The sequence below is a fragment of the Oncorhynchus masou genome, chromosome 28, assembly GCF_036934945.1.
Source record: "Oncorhynchus masou masou isolate Uvic2021 chromosome 28, UVic_Omas_1.1, whole genome shotgun sequence".
NCBI classification, from domain to species: domain Eukaryota; kingdom Metazoa; phylum Chordata; class Actinopteri; order Salmoniformes; family Salmonidae; genus Oncorhynchus; species Oncorhynchus masou.
The window spans coordinates 42,001,145-42,021,272 of NC_088239.1; the positions used below are offsets into that span (position 1 = coordinate 42,001,145).

General features: G+C 43.3%; 1 protein-coding gene across 2 annotated transcripts; it reads right to left on the reverse strand.

Annotated features, from left to right (window-relative positions):
* Window positions 1-238: 238 nt before the first annotated feature.
* Window positions 239-17,316, reverse strand: LOC135517594 (trimeric intracellular cation channel type B-like). Of its 2 annotated transcripts, XM_064942043.1 has the most exons (7): window positions 16,925-17,000; window positions 13,329-13,352; window positions 10,891-11,047; window positions 3,364-3,548; window positions 2,332-2,419; window positions 1,906-2,023; window positions 239-1,307 (listed from the first exon to the last, which is right to left on the reverse strand). In XM_064942043.1, exons 3-7 carry the CDS (start codon window positions 10,995-10,997, stop codon window positions 996-998), a joined length of 810 nt encoding a protein of 269 aa, XP_064798115.1. In that variant the 5' UTR covers window positions 10,998-11,047; window positions 13,329-13,352; window positions 16,925-17,000; the 3' UTR covers window positions 239-995. The 2 variants fall into 2 exon arrangements, with proteins under 2 accessions (XP_064798115.1, XP_064798114.1); XM_064942042.1 differs by lacking the exon at window positions 13,329-13,352 and having other exon boundaries at window positions 16,925-17,316.
* Window positions 17,317-20,128: the final 2,812 nt, after the last annotated feature.

Consider the following 20,128-nt stretch of genomic DNA (forward strand, 5'->3'; position numbering starts at 1 on the left):
TTGCATTTCGATGTTACTGTATGAGAACGACAAGGACTCAGATTAAAGTGCACGTCATCATGTACTTTTGAAGCGCTCAAGAGACTTTAAAGCATTCACAAGAGTAAGTGCACCAAAAGGCATTCCATTTAGAAATGTGTAATTCAAGTGCATTTCCTTGAGTATAAATAGAACATCTAGAGTAATAATTATATAAACTCTATGTAAAATCTTAAAATATTTCATAGAAGGAAACAGGTCAATAAAACAGAATATTTAATATTAAAATACAGTTCAACAGTGGCTGACAGTCATCGATCAGCATCATGGACAGTATTTATCCCTTAGTAAAAACTGGATTCATCAAAGCATAATTAGAAAAGGATTATCAAACTTCAATATAAAATAGTAAAATAGATACATTTACTGTATAATATATTAAAATCAGCATAGATTATATTTGCACTCATTCAGCCGGTCCCCAATTTCCTCCCACTTGGCCATAACTAGCGTTGCAAAATTTCTGGAACGCTCAATAATTTCCCTGGGTTTTCAAAAGTCCTGGTTGGAAGACTCCAGATTTCCCGCTTATTCCCTGATTCCAGGAATCCTCCAACTGGGATTTCGGGAAAACCAGGGAATTTATTGAAAGTTGCAGGAATTTTGCAACCCTAGCCATAATTAATGTTTGAAGATCTGGATAAGTCATACAAGTAGTGGTGAAGCTTTCACCATATTGCTTACACATTACAGATCTACACACATCAAAGTGTTAGGACCAAGGGGGTGGGGTAGTGAGCAAATTGGGACCCATCACAGGATGATGGTGTCACAGGACAAGGAGGGCATTACAGCATAGAAATATAATTTATAGAATGGACATCCCCATTCAAGTCAATGTACAAACAATGGGTAGACTGGCGGCCATATTAAGTGTACCCATGCCTTTACCAGTCAAATTCTAGTGTGCTAAGTGGCTGTCCATTCTATAGACTATATAGTACAGTATACAGTCACTAGTCACTCTTCTTATTGCTCTCCGTTTCAGTGCTTTCCGGTTGCTCTTTGGCCTTCTTCGGGGAGCCCTTTCCCCTCTTGTGTGCAGCAGTCTTGGACGAGGAGCCTGGGGCTGCTCCGTTAAGGCTCTCACAGGCCTCTTTGATGCTGTTCTTAGTGGGTGTGGACGGCTTCTTCACTACAAGAGTCTGGGACTCTGTGGTGAGGGTGGTATATGAGGATGGTGACGGACCAGCAAAGAATGTGCTGTATACGACAGACTCGATGGGAGCAAAGGGTGAGGAAGAGGAGCCGGTCAGCATCATCCTTGTCTGAAAAAAAAGAGGGGTGGAAGGATTTAGAGGAAAGAGAGAGGGTGGAGTGATGAGAATACACTGACTTCTACAAACATGACTAATGAGGCGGTAAACAGATGCTTAATCAGATAAAATGCAATTTTAGTGAGTTGACCGGTGAACTCCAAATGAACATTTGAGAGAGTTCTGAAAACCTGTGCTTAGATTAATCAGAGTCAAGAGCAGGAGACCTCAGTGTGAGAGGATTGAGAAAGAATGACGCAACAAGATGAAAACGATACAAAAATCTCCTGCTGGGGCAACACCAAGACTAATGTTGAGTCATAGCTAATGATAAAGGTAGGTCATTCAAATAACATGGCGAACACTACTACTTAATACATTTAAGAATGTTGTTTGACTTCCATAAACTTTATGCCCTGGCTGTTTTCCCAGACCCAGATGAATAAGCCTATTCCTGTGTTAAAAAACAACAACTTTCAGCTGAGATCATCTATTGAGTATTCTTTATTAGTTCATGTCTAGGCTTGATCTGGGTGCGATAAACATACGAGTCCTATAGTGTTAGGGTTGAGGCTAGGGTTAGACTTTGAGGGTTAGCTCAGTGACTGACCTTGTTGACGACGGTGAAGACAGTGTAGAGCAGCATGAGGTGCTGTTTCTGGACAGGAAGGTACTGGTTCTGCTGCAGGGCAAAGAGCACCGCTCCTATCAAGGTGACCTTAGTGGGGCTGCACAAACACAAAGGTTAAAAGGTCAGCGGTCAACTCAGATGTCATGACTTCACCATTGTGGTTCTGAACAGATTGTGAGTCACAGCATGTAGGCATTCAGGATCTCCTCTCTCACTCTCCCGTATCAGAATAGGGAGAAACCCACCAGACAGACAGTATCACACAACAACAGATCAAAGTCAAAGCCAACACAGTCAGCCAGCCAGCGACAGATCTGTCACTCAGTGAGTCTCCAATTATGTCACTGTGTTTCTGTGCACAACATCACACAGAGCAAAGTACAATCACTGTTAGAGGAGACTTACTAGGTCATCTTGAGAAGCTCGTTGGTCTCTGGCTTCCAGACTCCTCGTACCAGCTGCTCAAAGTTACTGATCAGACCCCCTCCAGCACCTGAACAGAAAGAGAAGTAAACGCTGTGTAATTGTCCTGGGTTGTTACAGTAGCCTGTGTAGCCTGATCCCAGATCTGATTGTGCAGTCTTGTCAGCTCCAGTGGTCTGTTTGGCATGACAATGACCATATGAGTTTGCTATACAACAAACAAATTTGGGACCAGGCTAGTTGCAGTATACACTTTCGGTCCAGTAATTTGTCTAAAAAGTCAACTCAATGAGTTTGTTTGTTGCTAAATAAATACTAAGAATATAGTGTGTGTAAAGGCTTCCGGGCTTCATTTTCAGGATCACAATTAGTGTCAACTTAACATGAGGTTATGTTTCTACGTTTGTAAGGACCAAAACTCAGGACATTAATAACAGTAATGGTTTTGATATCCATTACATTTCTCAAATAAATTTCTAATTTCTCAAAAATAGTCTTATGAATGACTACATGCAAGGCTTTACTTTCCAAATTGATTTGCACACAACGTAACCACTGGGCAAAAACTGGTTGATTCAATGCTCTCTCCACGTCACTTCAACAACAACAAAAAATCTATGCGATGACGTTGAATCAATGTGGGAAACTGATTGGATTTGCAGAAAGTCATCAACGTAAGGGAATTTGGTCTTTTTTTCCCCACCCGACTTTTAACCTTAAAACAATGACATGGTGAATTTGTTGTTGTTGAATTTAAGTTGGTTGACAACTCAACCGGATGTAAATGAAAACTAGATGTTGGGTATACTTTATAAGTGGGAGAGAGAGCGTTTGTGTCTGTCTGTCTGTCTGTCTCTGTCTGTTCTGTCTGTGTATGTATATATATTTCACATGCTTGTCTGTATACACACACACAGTGGTACCTTAGCATATAGTGGCCAGAGGTTGTCAGAATCTGTATGGTTATCAGACTATGCTTGTGTGGATTGCATTCACAATAGATGTCTACTGTACCTTTAGCCCATCCTAAAGCGATCATCACCAGCAGTCCATCCTTGTACTTGCTGTGTGCCTGAGCCACACCCCCCAGGACCTTCCAGGTGCGGGTCACCTCCTTCATACCCGTCAGCACCAGACGCAGGGGGAAGAAGGTGGTACAGGAGTACACCACGTCCTGGGGGCAGTAGAACACCAGGTACCTAGAATACACACACAGGGAAGGCAAGCACACACACACACACACATTTGCATCCAAATATACCGGCAGACATTTGAGATTGAGCTCTATGTTCACATTCAGTTTACTGTAGTAAACCCCCAGCTATACTGTCTGTTAACAGCAAGCAGTCTATTTGGCCAGCAGAGGGCGGTATTTTACTCAATTCTTCCCCCAACCACACAATACACATTCACGAAGTAGTGAGTAATATTACAGCAAAACGCCTTGCTGCTCCAATCCACATTATAACGGGGATAAAACAGGGACTGCAGTGATGCCTCGCACTGAGGGGCAGTGCCTTAGACCCCTGCGCAACTCTTGAGCCCCCAGTATATATTACCTCGAGTGTAATTGAATACTTACATATTCTAGCCTGGTCCCAGATCTGTTTGTGCCGTCTTGCCAAATCCCATGGTCTACATTGCCATGCTAAACATATACAGCACAAATAGATCTGGGACCAGGACTGGCTAATTCCTTTGTGGTCATTTACCCACTTATTTGCATATTCTGTTACACAAGTGTATGTTACCAAAACACCCATAGGCCTACTAAAATCCACAAGGTAACTAAAATTGAATTTAAAGTGGTAAATGATCTTAGACCCAACCCGGATGCCAAACAGCTCTGTCTTTGTACTCTTATATTTAAGTGCTGCATTCGACACGGTTGACCATGATGTCCTTCTGGACAGACTGGAGAGGTGGGTTGGTCTCTCCTGTTCAGTTCTAAATTGGTTCAGGACCTATTTAACCAGTTGAGAGTTTGTCACCCTTGGTGAACATAACTCAGAGAAAATACATATCACATGTGGAGTTCCACAAGGGTCTGGTACTGTTCAGTTAAATATACAGTGCCTTGCGAAAGTATTCGGCCCCCTTGAACTTTGCGACCTTTTGCCACATTTCAGGCTTCAAACAAAGATATAAAACTGTATTTTTTTGTGAAGAATCAACAACAAGTGGGACACAATCATGAAGTGGAACGACATTTATTGGATATTTCAAATTTTTTTAACAAATCAAAAACTGAAAAATTGGGCGTGCAAAATTATTCAGCCCCCTTAAGTTAATACTTTGTAGCGCCACATTTTGCTGCGATTACAGCTGTAAGTCGCTTGGGGTATGTCTATCAGTTTTGCACATCGAGAGACTGACATTTTTTCCCATTCCTCCTTGCAAAACAGCTCGAGCTCAGTGAGGTTGGATGGAGAGCATTTGTGAACAGCAGTTTTCAGTTCTTTCCACAGATTCTCGATTGGATTCAGGTCTGGACTTTGACTTGGCCATTCTAACACCTGGATATGTTTATTTTTTAACCATTCCATTGTAGATTTTGCTTTATGTTTTGGAACATTGTCTTGTTGGAAGACAAATCTCCGTCCCAGTCTCAGGTCTTTTGCAGACTCCATCAGGTTCTCTTCCAGAATGGTCCTGTATTTGGCTCCATCCATCTTCCCATCAATTTTAACCATCTTCCCTGTCCCTGCTGAAGAAAAGCAGGCCCAAACCATGATGCTGCCACCACCATGTTTGACAGTAGGGATGGTGTGTTCAGAGTGATGAGCTGTGTTGCTTTTACGCCAAACATAACGTTTTGCATTGTTGCCAAAAAGTTCAATTTTGGTTTGATCTGACCAGAGCACCTTCTTTCACATGTTTGGTGTGTCTCCCAGGTGGCTTGTGGCAAACTTTAAACGACACTTTTTATGGATATCTTTAAGAAATGGCTTTCTTGCCACTCTTCCATAAAGGCCAGATTTGTGCAATATACGACTGATTGTTGTCCTATGGACAGAGTCTCCCACCTCAGCTGTAGATCTCTGCAGTTCATCCAGAGTGATCATGGGCCTCTTGGCTGCATCTCTGATCAGTCTTCTCCTTGTATGAGCTGAAAGTTTAGAGGGACGGCCAGGTCTTGGTAGATTTGCAGTGGTCTGATACTCCTTCCATTTCAATATTATCGCTTGCACAGTGCTCCTTGGGATGTTTAAAGCTTGGGAAATCTTTTTGTATCCAAATCCGGCTTTAAACTTCTTCACAACAGTATCTCGGACCTGCCTGGTGTGTTCCTTGTTCTTCATGATGCTCTCTGAGCTTTTAACGGACCTCTGAGACTATCACAGTGCAGGTGCATTTATACGGAGACTTAAATACAATCCACCTGTGTGTAATCATCATCATTAGTCATTTAGGTCAACATTGGATCATTCAGAGATCCTCACTGAACTTCTGGAGAGAGTTTGCTGCACTGAAAGTAAAGGGGCTGAATAATTTTGCACGCCCAATTTTTCAGTTTTTGATTTGTTAAAAAAGTTTGAAATATCCAATAAATGTCATTCCACTTCATGATTGTGTCCCACTTGTTGTTGATTCTTCACAAAAAATACAGTTTTATATCTTTATGTTTGAAGCCTGAAATGAGGCAAAAGGTCGCAAAGTTCAAGGGGGCCGAATACTTTCGCAAGTCACTGTATATATATATATATATATATATATAACCCCTTCTCAGCATTATGAGAAGGCACATTTATTTTCACTGCGACACAGATGATACACGACTTTACATTTGTGTCACCAGAGGATTTTAGCTCCACAAATAAATGATTAGACTGTATTAGTGATTTAAATACTTGGGTGGCACACAAGTTCCTCCAGCTAAATCAAGACAAGACCGAGGTACTTGTTGGAGCCAAAGCACAGAGAGGGAATTAAAATCAAACATTGGGAATGTGAACAAGGTGTGGCCGTTTTTCTCTCAGGCTGATACAGACAAGACATTTACATTACATTTAACATTTAAGTCATTTGGCAGACGCTCTTATCCAGAGCGACTTACAAATTGGTGAATTCACCTTATGACATCCAGTGGAACAGCCACTTTACAATAGTGCATCTAAATCATTTAAGGGGGGGGGGGTGAGAAGGATTACTTTATCCTATGTATTCCTTAAAGAGGTGGGGTTTCAGGTGTCTCCGGAAGGTGGTGATTGACTCCGCTGTCCTGGCGTCGTGAGGGAGTTTGTTCCACCATTGGGGGGCCAGAGCAGCGAACAGTTTTGACTGGGCTGAGCGGGAACTGTACTTCCTCAGTGGTAGGGAGGCGAGCAGGCCAGAGGTGGATGAACGCAGTGCCCTAGTTTGGGTGTGGGGCCTGATCAGAGCCTGGAGGTACTGCAGTGCCGTTCCCCTCACAGCTCCGTAGGCAAGCACCATGGTCTTGTAGCGGATGCGAGCTTCAACTGGAAGCCAGTGGAGAGAGCGGAGGAGCGGGGTGATGTGAGAGAACTTGGGAAGGTTGAACACCAGACGGGCTGCGGCGTTCTGGATGAGTTGTAGGGGTTTAATGGCACAGGCAGGGAGCCCAGCCAACAGCGAGTTGCAGTAATCCAGACGGGAGATGACAAGTGCCTGGATTAGGACCTGCGCCGCTTCCTGTGTGAGGCAGGGTCGTACTCTGCGGATGTTGTAGAGCATGAACCTACAGGAACGGGCCACCGCCTTGATGTTAGTTGAGAACGACAGGGTGTTGTCCAGGATCACGCCAAGGTTCTTAGCGCTCTGGGAGGAGGACACAATGGAGTTGTCAACCGTGATGGCGAGATCATGGAACGGGCAGTCCTTCCCCGGGAGGAAGAGCAGCTCCGTCTTGCCGAGGTTCAGCTTGAGGTGGTGATCCGTCATCCACACTGATATGTCTGCCAGACATGCAGAGATGCGATTTGCCACCTGGTCATCAGAAGGGGGAAAGGAGAAGATTAATTGTGTGTCGTCTGCATAGCAATGATAGGAGAGACCATGTGAGGCTATGACAGAGCCAAGTGACTTGGTGTATAGCGAGAATAGGAGAGGGCCTAGAACAGAGCCCTGGGGGACACCAGTGGTGAGAGCGCGTGGTGAGGAGACAGATTCTCGCCATGCCACCTGGTAGGAGCGACCTGTCAGGTAGGACGCAATCCAAGCGTGGGCCGCGCCGGAGATGCCCAACTCGGATTGGGTGGAGAGGAGGATCTGATGGTTCACAGTATCGAAGGCAGCCGATAGGTCTAGAAGGATGAGAGCAGAGGAGAGAGAGTTAGCTTTAGCAGTGCGGAGCGCCTCCGTGATACAGAGAAGAGCAGTCTCAGTTGAATGACTAGTCTTGAAACCTGACTGATTTGGATCAAGAAGGTCATTCTGAGAGAGATAGCGGGAGAGCTGGCCAAGGACGGCACGTTCAAGAGTTTTGGAGAGAAAAGAAAGAAGGGATACTGGTCTGTAGTTGTTGACATCGGAGGGATCGAGTGTAGGTTTTTTCAGAAGGGGTGCAACTCTCGCTCTCTTGAAGACGGAAGGGACGTAGCCAGCGGTCAGGGATGAGTTGATGAGCGAGGTGAGGTAAGGAGAAGGTCTCCGGAAATTGTCTGGAGAAGAGAGGAGGGGATAGGGTCAAGCGGGCAGGTTGTTGGGCGGCCGGCCGTCACAAGAAGCGAGATTTCATCTGGAGAGAGAGGGGAGAAAGAGGTCAGAGCACAGGGTAGGGCAGTGTGAGCAGAACCAGCGGTGTCGTTTGACTTAGCAAACGAGGATCGGATGTCGTCGACCTTCTTTTCAAAATGGTTGACGAAGTCATCTGCAGAGAGGGAGGAGGGGGAGGAGGATTCAGGAGGGAGGAGAAGGTGGCAAAGAGCTTCCTAGGGTTAGAGGCAGATGCTTGGAATTTAGAGTGGTAGAAAGTGGCTTTAGCAGCAGACAGGAGGAAAATGTAGAGAGGAGGGAGTGAAAGGATGCCAGGTCCGCAGGGAGGCGAGTTTTCCTCCATTTCCGCTCGGCTGCCCGGAGCCCCAAGACTCATACATGCTTTTATTACAAGCAGGCTTGACTACTGTATTGCTCTCCTGTCTGGTCTACCCAAGAAAGCCATTGGTCAACTGCTAAACATACAGGATGCTGCAACACAGGCACTGACGGTGTGACAATACAGAGGCGGATGCAAGATGCAAGCAACGATGGTTTAATGAATATAGTTCACAGCAGCAACAGAACAGACAGACTGTACTCAGACGGAATCCGACCCAGGGATTCGGGCGCATCTTCCGATGATAACGTGCTGAGAAAACCAGGGGAGTGTGTCCGAATGAGTAGGAAGGAGCACAGCAGATAATCCACACAAGAGAAGAGCACGGACACACGACACAACCTCAGGGAAGAAACAACGATCTGACAACAAGAAACACTGGTTACAGAACATATAAAGGGAAGATAAGTGGTTCCATCTGGCGCAGACAATCAGGCCGAGATTGGGAACTACGCCCACACAAACACGGGAGAGAGAGAGAGAGGGAGGCAGTGGATTCATGAACCGTGACAGACGGAGAGCACACATTACACCAGTTTTAAAGTCTCTGCACTGGCTGCCTGTGAGATTTCGAATTAATTTTAACATTCTATTGGTTTCCACATCCATCCACAATTGTGCACCCCAATACATGTCAGACATACCTTTAAAAGTATGTACTCAGTCGGTCCATCAGGTCCTCTGGCCTTTAAAAAACTTAAGGCTAGGCGTCCCGCTAGCGGGACAACTTCCTGTGAAACTGGAGGGCGCGCAATTCAAATAAATAATCATACGAATTATGAATATTAAACATTTAGGAGCATACAAGTGTCTTATAGCGGTTAAAATCTTAAATTGTTAATCTAACTGTACTGTCTGATTTACAATAGGCTTGACAGCGAAAACATGCCATGCGATTGTTTGAGGACTGCGCCCCACATCAAAATATTTTTCCACCAGCACAGGTTTCATAAATTCAAATCCTCCTCTGATTTGTCATCTAAAAAGGGTCCCAGCTATAACATGTAGTGTCGTTTTGTTAGAATCCTTCTTTATATCCCAAGAAGTCAGTTTAGTTGGCGCCATCGATTTGAGTAATCCAGTCATTCAACATGCAGAGAAAGGAATCCAAAAAGCTACCGCTAAACTTCGATAAAACGAGTCAAAATACCTTTCTATTTAATTCTCAGATACCCTAAAATGTAATTAAAACTATAATATTTCATATGAAAAGATGTTCAATAGGATAACGATATTAGCAGGTGCGCATCCTCTTCGTCCCTCGCACGTAGACTGATTTCCAAGACTGTATCCCTGTACTGAAACTCAATTCTTCCTCGTTTGGGAAGAAAGACGCCTGAAACCTTGAACGAAGACTGACATCCAGGGGAAGCCATAGGAATTGCATACTGGGAGCTAGATAAACATTTTCCCTATACATTATTGGAATTTCTGGTTGGTTTTAATAAAAATAATTTCTGGTTGGTTTTTCTCTTACCATATCTATTGTGTTATAGTCTACTACATTATTTTAACATTTCTACAAACTTCAAAGGGTTTTCTTTCCAATGGTACCGATTATATGCATATCCTGGCTTCAGGGCCTGAGCAACAGGCAGTTTACTTTGGACACGTCAGTCAGGTGGAAATGGAGAAAAATAGCTAAACCCTACCCTGAAGAAGTTCTCTCAAAGCCTAGGACCAAGAGGCATGGAGAGGCAGCCTTCAGTGGTTATGCCCCAGCCTCTGGAATAGCCTGCCAGCTAACCAGAGGGGAGCTGAAACTGTGGACATATTTAAAAGAGATCTTAAACAGATTTTTAGCTTTTATTTTCCTAAGGGTGCTTTTTAGTTGTTCAGTTTGTGTCACTATTTTGTTTTTAAAAATCTTGTGTAGTAAATATTTAAGCTTTTTTTATTTTTATATTTTTTTTTTCCTGTAAAGCAAATTGCGTTGCATTCAATGTCTGAAATAAATAAAGCTTGATTTGACAAAGACAGGTTCTTAAATGTCCTTGTTCAAAAATAATGTACAGCACAGTTCAGTCAGTAAGCAAATGTTGCATGCAGTATGCATGTTGGGTTCCCCCCAGCAGAGGGCACTAAAACACTATTGTATTGAAAAGGAAGCATGGTAGATGTGTTTTTTTTAAATGTTTTAATAGGTGTATTTTATTCAGCCACGTACCCCTGATGTGAGGCTCTCCCAGTCTGGATACACCTCACAGAGAATCTATGGTCCATTGGTTCTCAGGGTCCACTGAATGCAATCTACACAGTATTCTAGTGTGTATTCCAATGTCTTTCCCAGAGACACTGCATGTTGGGCTGTTTTCCTGTGATTCCTCGCTATCTAGCCCACACTCCATCTCTCCCCCCTCCTCTCCACTCACCAGATGACAGAGGCCATGAGGACATTGGCGCTGTTCGACATAAGGGCCTCCCTCTCCATCTCCATCTCTGTGCCCTACCTCCCTCTGATCTCTTAAAGCTAATAAAGGACTCACCATATGACAGAGGCCATGAGAACGCTGGTGCTGTTGGACAGGAAGGCTATGGGGGCCTCAGCCATCATGAAACCTGAGAGAATGCCCCCTCCGAAGCAGTAGAGCATGGAACTGAACCAGCAGGCAAACGGGCTCCTCCGCGCCACCTCCAGAGCTCCTGAAACCCAGCGGTTAGTTTATCTAAAACTATGTAAAATAAAGTGCAATATAACATATGACACAATGTGTCCAGGGCAGTTTAAATATTAACTACAGTAGATATAGAACTGAGAACCAGGTCAGCCACAGGACTATGATATGTGCTCGTCTCACCAACACACATTTTGATACAGATACGAGAATCAGTTTAGGACATCAGAGTAAAGTGCAGAGTTAAGAGCTCAAAAGTTGATTGTTGATTAGGGCTGGTATCTGCTCAATTAAGATAAGTATGGTCTCCTTCACTCAGACTATGGTCACTGCCTCTTAAAGGAAGGAATTCTAGATCAACTAGGATTGACTATTAAGAAAGTGGAAGTCTATGTACTCGGGACAGACACAGGTCGTTGGGTCACTCAGGTCAGCCAAAAGGTCATTACACCACAAACAGTGTGGCAAACAAGCTAATAAACCCCACCTACTCTGACAAATAAATGTTAAAAATATGGCTAAATATAGTATGTTCACATGGTGAAAACATACTAGTCAAGTACAAGATCAAGTTGCAACCACTTGGTCATCAAAGATGGAGGGTCAAAAGGTTAATGGCTTAAGTAGAGGGAGGTGGTCTGGAAAATGATTGTTGATGGTGATGGAGTCTGCGGATGTACAGGATCAAGTTCCTACCAGTCCAGTCCACCATGTGAGCATAGGACGTACATAGCTGAGGCCCTTCTCAGAGCCATATTTAGCACCAAGGCTCTGGCCCTTCCTAGTCTTAATTGGCCAGTTCCCAAGTAGTCTACTTCCTGGTCTCAAGGTTAGCCCCACGCTAACTAAATCCTGTAATGCCAGCCTGGTTAATCTGAGGGATTGAAGAGATTAAAGAGTCCTGGAGAGGCAGGCAAGGAAGCTTCCTGCCCTGAGCACAAACACAACTAGGAAGCCATGTTATTTAGAGTTCTCTCTCTTGAACACAACTAAGGCTTCCTTTATAAGACACTTCCCATTGTCTCAATAATTAAAAACGACAGTAGTGTTTATCCTGTTGTGTTTTCTAAAACAAATCAATTTTCCTGTATTTTGAGGGTTTTATTGACAGGATAAATTGGAAACAGTGGAAAGAGAGAAATCAAATCCATGCAGCTTTTCTGTGGCAATGTGTGGTCTGAAGTTGGTAGCAACAATGCCTTGACCAAACTCCAACAAACAACCACACATCCATCAGTGGTTATTGGAGAGAGGTTAAGAGAGGTTTTACAGGAGGAACTACAACCGTGTCTGCAGTGTAACTATCAAATCGCAGGGCTCCTGACATACTGTTTACATAACACATGATATAGATCAAGCAATGCGGATTAGTGATTACCTGTTTCCAAGAGAGGGTGAGCGACAGTACAGTTGGCACACACACACATACAGAAATACACAAAGCAAAAGCAAATACGCGCAAATAAATACACAAAACATACACCAACGGTTCCGCACAACTCCAAATCTCAGGCGTCACCAAACAACCATTTGCACAACCAGTCAATAGCGGATGAAAATGTATCTTGTGCATCACAGTTCAATATAGATGGACACTCAGCTTTGCGCAACAGTACCCATCTGAACACCCACACACACATCAGAACTGACAGCCTACATGGTCTGCGCCATTTGCCGTTGGAGCAAGGTAGTTGATGTTGCAACTCAAGTCGGGGTTACAGCACATCAACAACATCCCTAATCAAAAGAACTGCCGTCATGCAAACCATCAATTGAAAGCAGGTCGTGGTCAATTGACGGAAGGTTATAACAGCCGTAATAACCTTTTAACGAGCTTAGTAAACAGTTAAATCACTGTGATAGCAGGAGGAGCGGTGTAACCATGGCTCCTTCGGATCACTGACACAACAACGCTTAACAGGTTGTTATGGTGAAATATTTAACCTACCCGTTTAAATATACCCCGGTCCCAGATCTGTTTGTGTTCTCTTACCAACTCCTATGAGAGTTGTCACACCAAACAGTTCGCAAGTCCACACAAACAGATCTGGGACTAGGCTAGGTTAAATGAAGGTAGTAAACAAACAAAGAAAAGCGTGGCGGCCATGCATGTACCAGATCTGGGACAAAGCCTTCTGGATAGGAGATTTGTCAACAGTGGATCTCTGAAGATGAGTTTACTCAGAGCCATATACTGTATACAGTCTATACATACTGTATGACTCTGGATGGATTTTTATAGACGGTGGATGGGATTGTTACGGTAATGACATGTAGTAATAAGTTGTACTTATGAAGTAGTAACATACCTGTCTACCGGGAAACACTGTAACCTGTAACATAACCAAAAGGCACAACATTCATGAATATGGCTATACAAAAGAGTTCAATGATAAATAGTGCAGATATTTAGGTCAATGACATGTATGCAAGTGTGTACACAACATCTACTGTAGGTGTTATATCGCCTGAGTATAGGCATAGTGTTGGTAACTCGTAGCACTGTTTAGAGAGGATTTCTTTCTCCCATGAGAACTGATCAGACAGCAGAGAAACAGAGTTGGTTATTTTGTCGCAAAGGCCTGGCGCAGTGTGTTTCGCCACATACAGTAGCAGCATATGAAATTAGCTGTAATGAGCTTCCTGTAGTTGAAAAGCAGTTCATGCCTTGAGGGCTATAAAAGCAGCAGAGCCAGCCAAGCAACAAAAATTAAGGAAGGCTGCTCCCCCCCCCCCATTTAGCATAAGTAAACAAGAGAGGTGAGAGGTTGTGTTCCACTGCATATCTGTAATTATAGAAGCTCGTTGAAGCGTCTATCCCTTGCACACTGAGAATCCCTTGAGAATGGGTGAACTGGTTATGCTGCCAGCTAGGGATATTCATTGTGTGGGTTGTTGAGTTTTTGCTTCAAGAGAAAACCTAAAACATTTGAATTACGTCATGTAAAGTGCTGTGCTTCTCCTTTTGTGAATCACAGTATTTGCCTGTTGAATATACAGTCCCAATAAAAGACAGGAAGTGTTTACAATGTTTCCATTGTGACATTTCTGTGACCCCTTTACTTTTGCATTTGGACAGGTACAGTGTGACAAATTACACCCCAAAAAGGAACGCTTGCTGGAATCCAATCTCTCGTCGTAAACCAGTAGAAAGAGTAACCCTCAGAGGTTTAGCTTTTTTAGGTTGTGCAGGAGACACTAGACACTTCACTCTGACCACCATGCCTTGAGAGACCTTGGTTACTAGCACATTTTGCATTCAGAAGGCATTTAGAAGTCAAATCTGATCTCGCTGTCAGGCTGGCCTCCTTGGATAGTTATGGGTAAAGTAGAGACAACATCCTGGTGTCGTGCTGCTATGTAGTTTGTTGTGGTGAGTAGAGTGGGCCCCAGTCTGATTTTTCACGTGCGCTCTCTCCACAAACAGGAAGGAACAGAATGTGGTGTAACCCCTGTCTCTCTGTTGTTCCGGTCTACCGGGTTAATTTACTGGGTTTCTATAGCTGCGGTTTTTTACTAGACCCCGTTTAGAAAACACTGATGTATGTCGCTCTGAGAGACTAGTTTTACATCACAGAATCCTCAGAGTCCGGGAGTGACTTCTCACTCTCTCTCGTTCAGTCCGTTTGTCTTTCTGTGTCTGTCTCTCTGGGCTAGGTCACCTCTGTGAGAACTTGAGGATGGGGCATTTCTTTTTAGATTACTGACTGTACACAGAATGAACTGATGCTGCGTTTTTCCATTTTAGATGACAGACCTCCCACTTCCTGCACAACTCACTCAGTGAAGTTTGTTTGGACATGGCTTGAAATAACTGTATAAAGACAAGTGCTCATGAAAAATACTTGGTGTTTATTATAAACACCATCTACATATCAGTGGTGCTTTTCAAATGGCTCTAAATGTACAATGTGCCAGTTATTTCTATGAAAAATGTCATGTCTGAGTGCTTTGTGGGAATCATGACAAGATCCAGTGCTGTCTAAAAATGAAGGCCAGCCAGAACAGGATGGAAGACAGAAGGGAAAAGAACAGGCTCTTTTGGAACATTCCTTTCTGGGAGAAAATAGGATTTGGAACTTAGAATCTAATAAGTTCTGTGGCATAAGTTCTAGAATTGATCCCTGATATGGCTGTAGATTCCACTAATATGGCTTTCTGTGTTGTAGAAGCCATCATAATACAGGCAAGGCTATGACCATATCATGTCACACACACATTCTCCACACACCCAGGGGAGGGGTTATATTAGGACCACTGGTGCATGTTGGGTGACCGTGTGATATTTTGGGAGGTTGACAGCAGAGGAAAACTGCATGAGGGCAACCCCCTCCATTACTCAATCACTCACACCCAGGAAGCCTGCAGGACATATAGACTATACTCCAATTGACACCCTATTCCAAATTTGGTAGGGAATATGTTGCCATTTGGGATGCAGATCATAGCCTATAGGATCAACAGCAGCTAAGGTATTGACAGGCCAGAGGGAATGAGATGCCACACAAGTCAGTGAAGCCACACTAGCTCTAACCCTGCTGTTTGTTTCAGACCTGGGTTAAAGTACTATTAGATATAATTTCAAACTCTTTATCTGGGCTTGATTGAGCTTGCCTGCCGCAATGGAACCAATAGAAAAGTCACAAAAATGCAACTATTCATCTGGCACTCCAGACAGACTAGAGTAAATGCTTGAATATTTTTATTTTATTTTGAACTCAGGCCTGGTTTGTTTGGGGAAAAGGTCAACATTGAAATTGTATAATGCCACCCGTCTCTAAACTGAGCCACTATAAGAGTAACATAAATATAACATACTTGGCATAGTGTCAGGCAACCCGATGTCCAGTAGGCCTGTACTGTAGCTGCTACCTACATCACAATGGATAGTGCCAGTGATAATGTGTTTGTTGTAAATGTTAAGATAGCATCTCTATGACGTCATTGACTAATTTACTTTCATTGACCTTTAAGCTTAACATAAACATTATCGTGATTCATGAAGAATAGGCTACAGTAGTTTGTGTTCTCTAAAATCACACGTTCTGTGTTATTATCCATTTATAGCCTACTGTAGGTCATAATCTACATTTGGGTCACGTTTTTCCATCCGTGAGTCTTGAGGCAGTATTGATGCCAAAACAGAGAGGAGGCCCATTCAATTATTGATGGGTCTCTTTCACCTCCCTTCTCAAGCACAGAGTATATCTACAAATCTCCAGTTACATACAGTTCAGGCTACAGTTTTAATCTTAAATAATTAGTCCCCACACCCTGATACAGCACAATACACAATCTCACTATGTTTGTGGGAGAGGGATTGTGTGTGTGTGTGTGTGTGTGTGTGTGTGTACAATCACTGTCCACTATATGAACTTCAAGGGTGCAAAAGCGGCATGACTTGACCTTGTTAATGTCAACTGGGCAAATAGATAAAAACATAAATAGATTTAGCTAGGACTCATGCATAACTTTGTCACTTTTGTTATATGAGGGATGACAATTCTCAAATGAATCCAGCAGCAGTTATCCATTCCCTAAAATCATTATGCCACTCAGCTGTGGTTATTTCGAAAATGAAAACATAACGGTAGACTACGTCGACATTCAACGTGGCCAAAAACGTTGAATTGTGTGGAACGCGCTCTCAAGTTTCACGTTCTCACACGCTTAATCGAACGCGTACTGACACGTCTGGTGTGGCGGCAATTCGAGGCTGAAATCTGTCACCAGGGAGCAAAGTGTAGTACTCAAGCCTCGCCTTATTGTCATTAAAATTTGGAAAGTAACGAGGCAAAACAGTCAATCGGCTATAGTAGATAGATTAAGCGTTATAACAGTTATAGCTGGGCTACTGTGGTGAACTAGACCGGTCAATGTCAACCCGCCGTTGGAACGGTCTTACCTGGCTGTTCTCGCAGTGCCATCACTGAGACAACGTAATGCGCCGTGTCAAAGTACGGAAACATGGACAGACCAGCGAGTCCATGGGACACTTCGTCCAAATTCAGAACCCCAAACAAATCCATATTTCTGTTACTCTGGAATCCCTCGAGTTGAGTGCTCTCTTCTTCTAATCTTCGAGGTGTTTAAATAAGTGGCAGTCGTCCAACTCCGAGCATCTGTAGCAGTCTGTCTTGTCTTCAGAGTTCAGATCGAAACAGCTGGTTCTGACGAGCGCAAAACTGGCAACACCTGGTTAGCGGTCAGCAACGGCTCCCTATGGACAAGGGACAGCCAATGCAAGGCCATTGACATCAGGATGCGGAATTCCGGCTACGTCTGTCAGTCAACGGTGTGGCGGTTGGAGCGAGCGGGGCTCTATGATTGGCAAGAAGTGGAAGGTTGAGCCAATCAGAAGTGCGTGTGTGGCTCGCGGAGTGACGCTATAGGACAGGTTCTCGCAATGCACTTCTGCACGCGCGTGGACACACACACACACACACACACACACACACACACACACACACAAGCATACAGAGTTGCAACTATTTACGTATTTGTAATGACATGAGCAGCAGGGACAGTAATGCACAGGTTATTATCGTTGCAACTGTTTACATTGTGCATAGGTAGCGTGTAACAACTGTGTAGCTGCACTTTGCATCAGTCATTACAGTATAAAAGCCTACCTGTCAAAAAGAAAAACGGGATGCATGTTTTATGTGTAGGTTTATTTTGATCGAGCAGTTCATGAACATGAACAAGAACATGTCTACCTACTGTAGTTCAAGTTGGGGGCGCAACCATAGACTTAGATAGACATCGCATCTTTGTATATGTCCCATTATGGCGCCTGTGAGAGCACGGTAGCGCCATGGAGCCCACCTCCATTTGCAATAAATGTTCTTCTTCTATATCTATAAGTTGGCAAACAAACTGAAAGGGTACACACTGCCACTTGGAGCGTGTTGCTTGAACTGGTATAAATCCAAGGTTGGCGATTTGCTAACCCTTTATACAGGACTAGTAAAGGACCAGTAAAGGACTTTTTTTTTTAAACTTTTTTTTTTTAATTATGATTTTTCATGGGATGCTGCAGCACCCTCAGTACCCCAACTTCCCACGGCTATGTTGGCTGATAATCTCTCCTGGTGACCTGGATGGAATTATGTGATCCTTCCTTAACCCATAGGAGGTCCCACCCAGTTGACTACTTCAAAATGGGGAAAGTCCTCAATGGCGCTGCCCAGGGCCAGCATTATGGGGCCTGGCCCGCCCTACTCTACCTCCATGCTCGTCCAAATAAAATATTGAAATATTCAATGTTTATTTGACCGAGACAAGCGCCCACAGAAAGGCACATCTCAATCTCAGATAAAGCATCTGAGCGAGCGAAACAGCGCCCCTTTGTCTCAGTATGTGTAGACCATGAATCTGATGCTGTCTGGACAAAAATAGTGTGGCATGTCATATCATGTCATGAACTCAAGCTTACGGACAATGTCAAATGTTATATAGCGAAGCACCTGAGTGAGTTAGGTGTGCAATTACGCAGGTACTTTCCCACACCGGATGACACAAACAACTGGATTTGTTATCCCTTTCATGCCCTGCCTCCAGTCCACTTACTGATATCTGAACAAGAGAGCCTCATCAAAATTGAACAAGTGGTTCTGTGAAAATTGTATTTAATCAGAAGCCACTGTATCCTGGCTTGGCAAATTGCGATTTTAAGACTCTGACGACCTTTGCAACCACGTACCTATGTGAGAGTGGATTCTCGGCCCTCACTAGCATGCAAACTAAATACAGACACAGGTTGTGTGTGGAAAATTATTTAAGACTGAGACTCTCTCCAATACAACCCAACATTGCAGAGTTATGTGCATCCTTTCAAGCACACCATTCTCATTAACCTGTGGTGAGTTATTCACAATTTTCGATTAACAAATAAGATTTTATATGTAAGATGGTTGAATAAATAGCAAAATTATTGATTATTATTATATTATTATTTGTGCCCTTTTTTTAAGAGCTATTTTTCACTTCCCACGAGCCGGGTTGTGACAGAAACTCACGCTCATTCTTATGTTTAATAAATGTATCGTATAGTGTGTGTGGCCGGCTTACAGTGATGGCAAAAAACAACAACATTTGAGCTGGAGGTTGAATGTTTGAAGGGGTACGGGACTATAAAAAGTTTGGAAACCACTGGGCTAGATGATACAATGTTGTGTGACAGCTTTGGGTTGGACCCAGTTGATTGATTTGATACACTAGCTAGGTTTCCATCCAATTAACAACAGATTTTCATGTGAATATTCTAGAATCTGCATAAAGAAAATATGTCCCTTTTCCCACTAAGTGGTATGTTTCCACCACAGACACAACTTTGGTTTAAGAAGTGGGTGGGACATAATTATTATTATTAGATTTTAAATTTTTTATCCAGTTGGATAAACACTTCAGACAGCCTATCCGACTCGGGAGCGTCCGCAAGGTTCCTAGCGCACACCTTTGTCTTGTTTTGTATCACATTCCAATGATAAAACAGGGGGGGACAAGAAGGGGGGGGGGCGTGTCCCCTCGTCCCCAGTGAAGGTTGTGCGCCTGGTTTGGATAAAAATCAGTGTGTGATGATGACATGTTGCGTATACTGTACAATTTACATTTTCGCTTAGGTTTTCATGTAGCAAACAAAAATCTAAAGTTCAATGTGTTTCCATCACATTTTCAACTCTACCATAGCTTTGTCACAAAAACTGTTGGTTTAATAGCAAATGTGCCTTACCCTGAGATTATTATGGATAAGAGTGAGAATATTTTTTTTTTATGTCAAATGGCGGTCAAGTAGATCATCACGTCACCAGAAAAAGACACTCGATATTTATTGGAAAGCAGCATCAAACTCATCACTGTGAGGTTTATCATAACTTATTTTGTCTGTGGCCTAAGAAACTACATGGTTCCCCGAGTCGAAGAGAGAGGACCACACACCATATCATTGCGTGACTCCAAATGTATTTCAAAATGATGGTTGTTGTGTCAATATTTGCGCATAAAGGCATTGCCACTGCCATTTCCTGCATAACTAATTTCACCAACACATAAAGATCCCACCATGTCTAACAAACAAATCTTTCTTTTTACACAATATGACTTTACT

Coding starts and splice junctions, on each gene's coding strand:
- LOC135517594 (XM_064942042.1), bottom strand. CDS start 17,048: ATGGATTTGTTTGGGGTTCTGAATTTGGACGAAGTGTCCCATGGACTC. Junction 11,048..16,924: donor GGCACTGCGAGAACAGCCAG/GTAAGACCGTTC, acceptor GCTGGGTTTCAG/GAGCTCTGGAGGTGGCGCGG. Junction 2,024..2,331: donor GAGCTTCTCAAGATGACCTA/GTAAGTCTCCTC, acceptor GTGTTTGTGCAG/CCCCACTAAGGTCACCTTGA.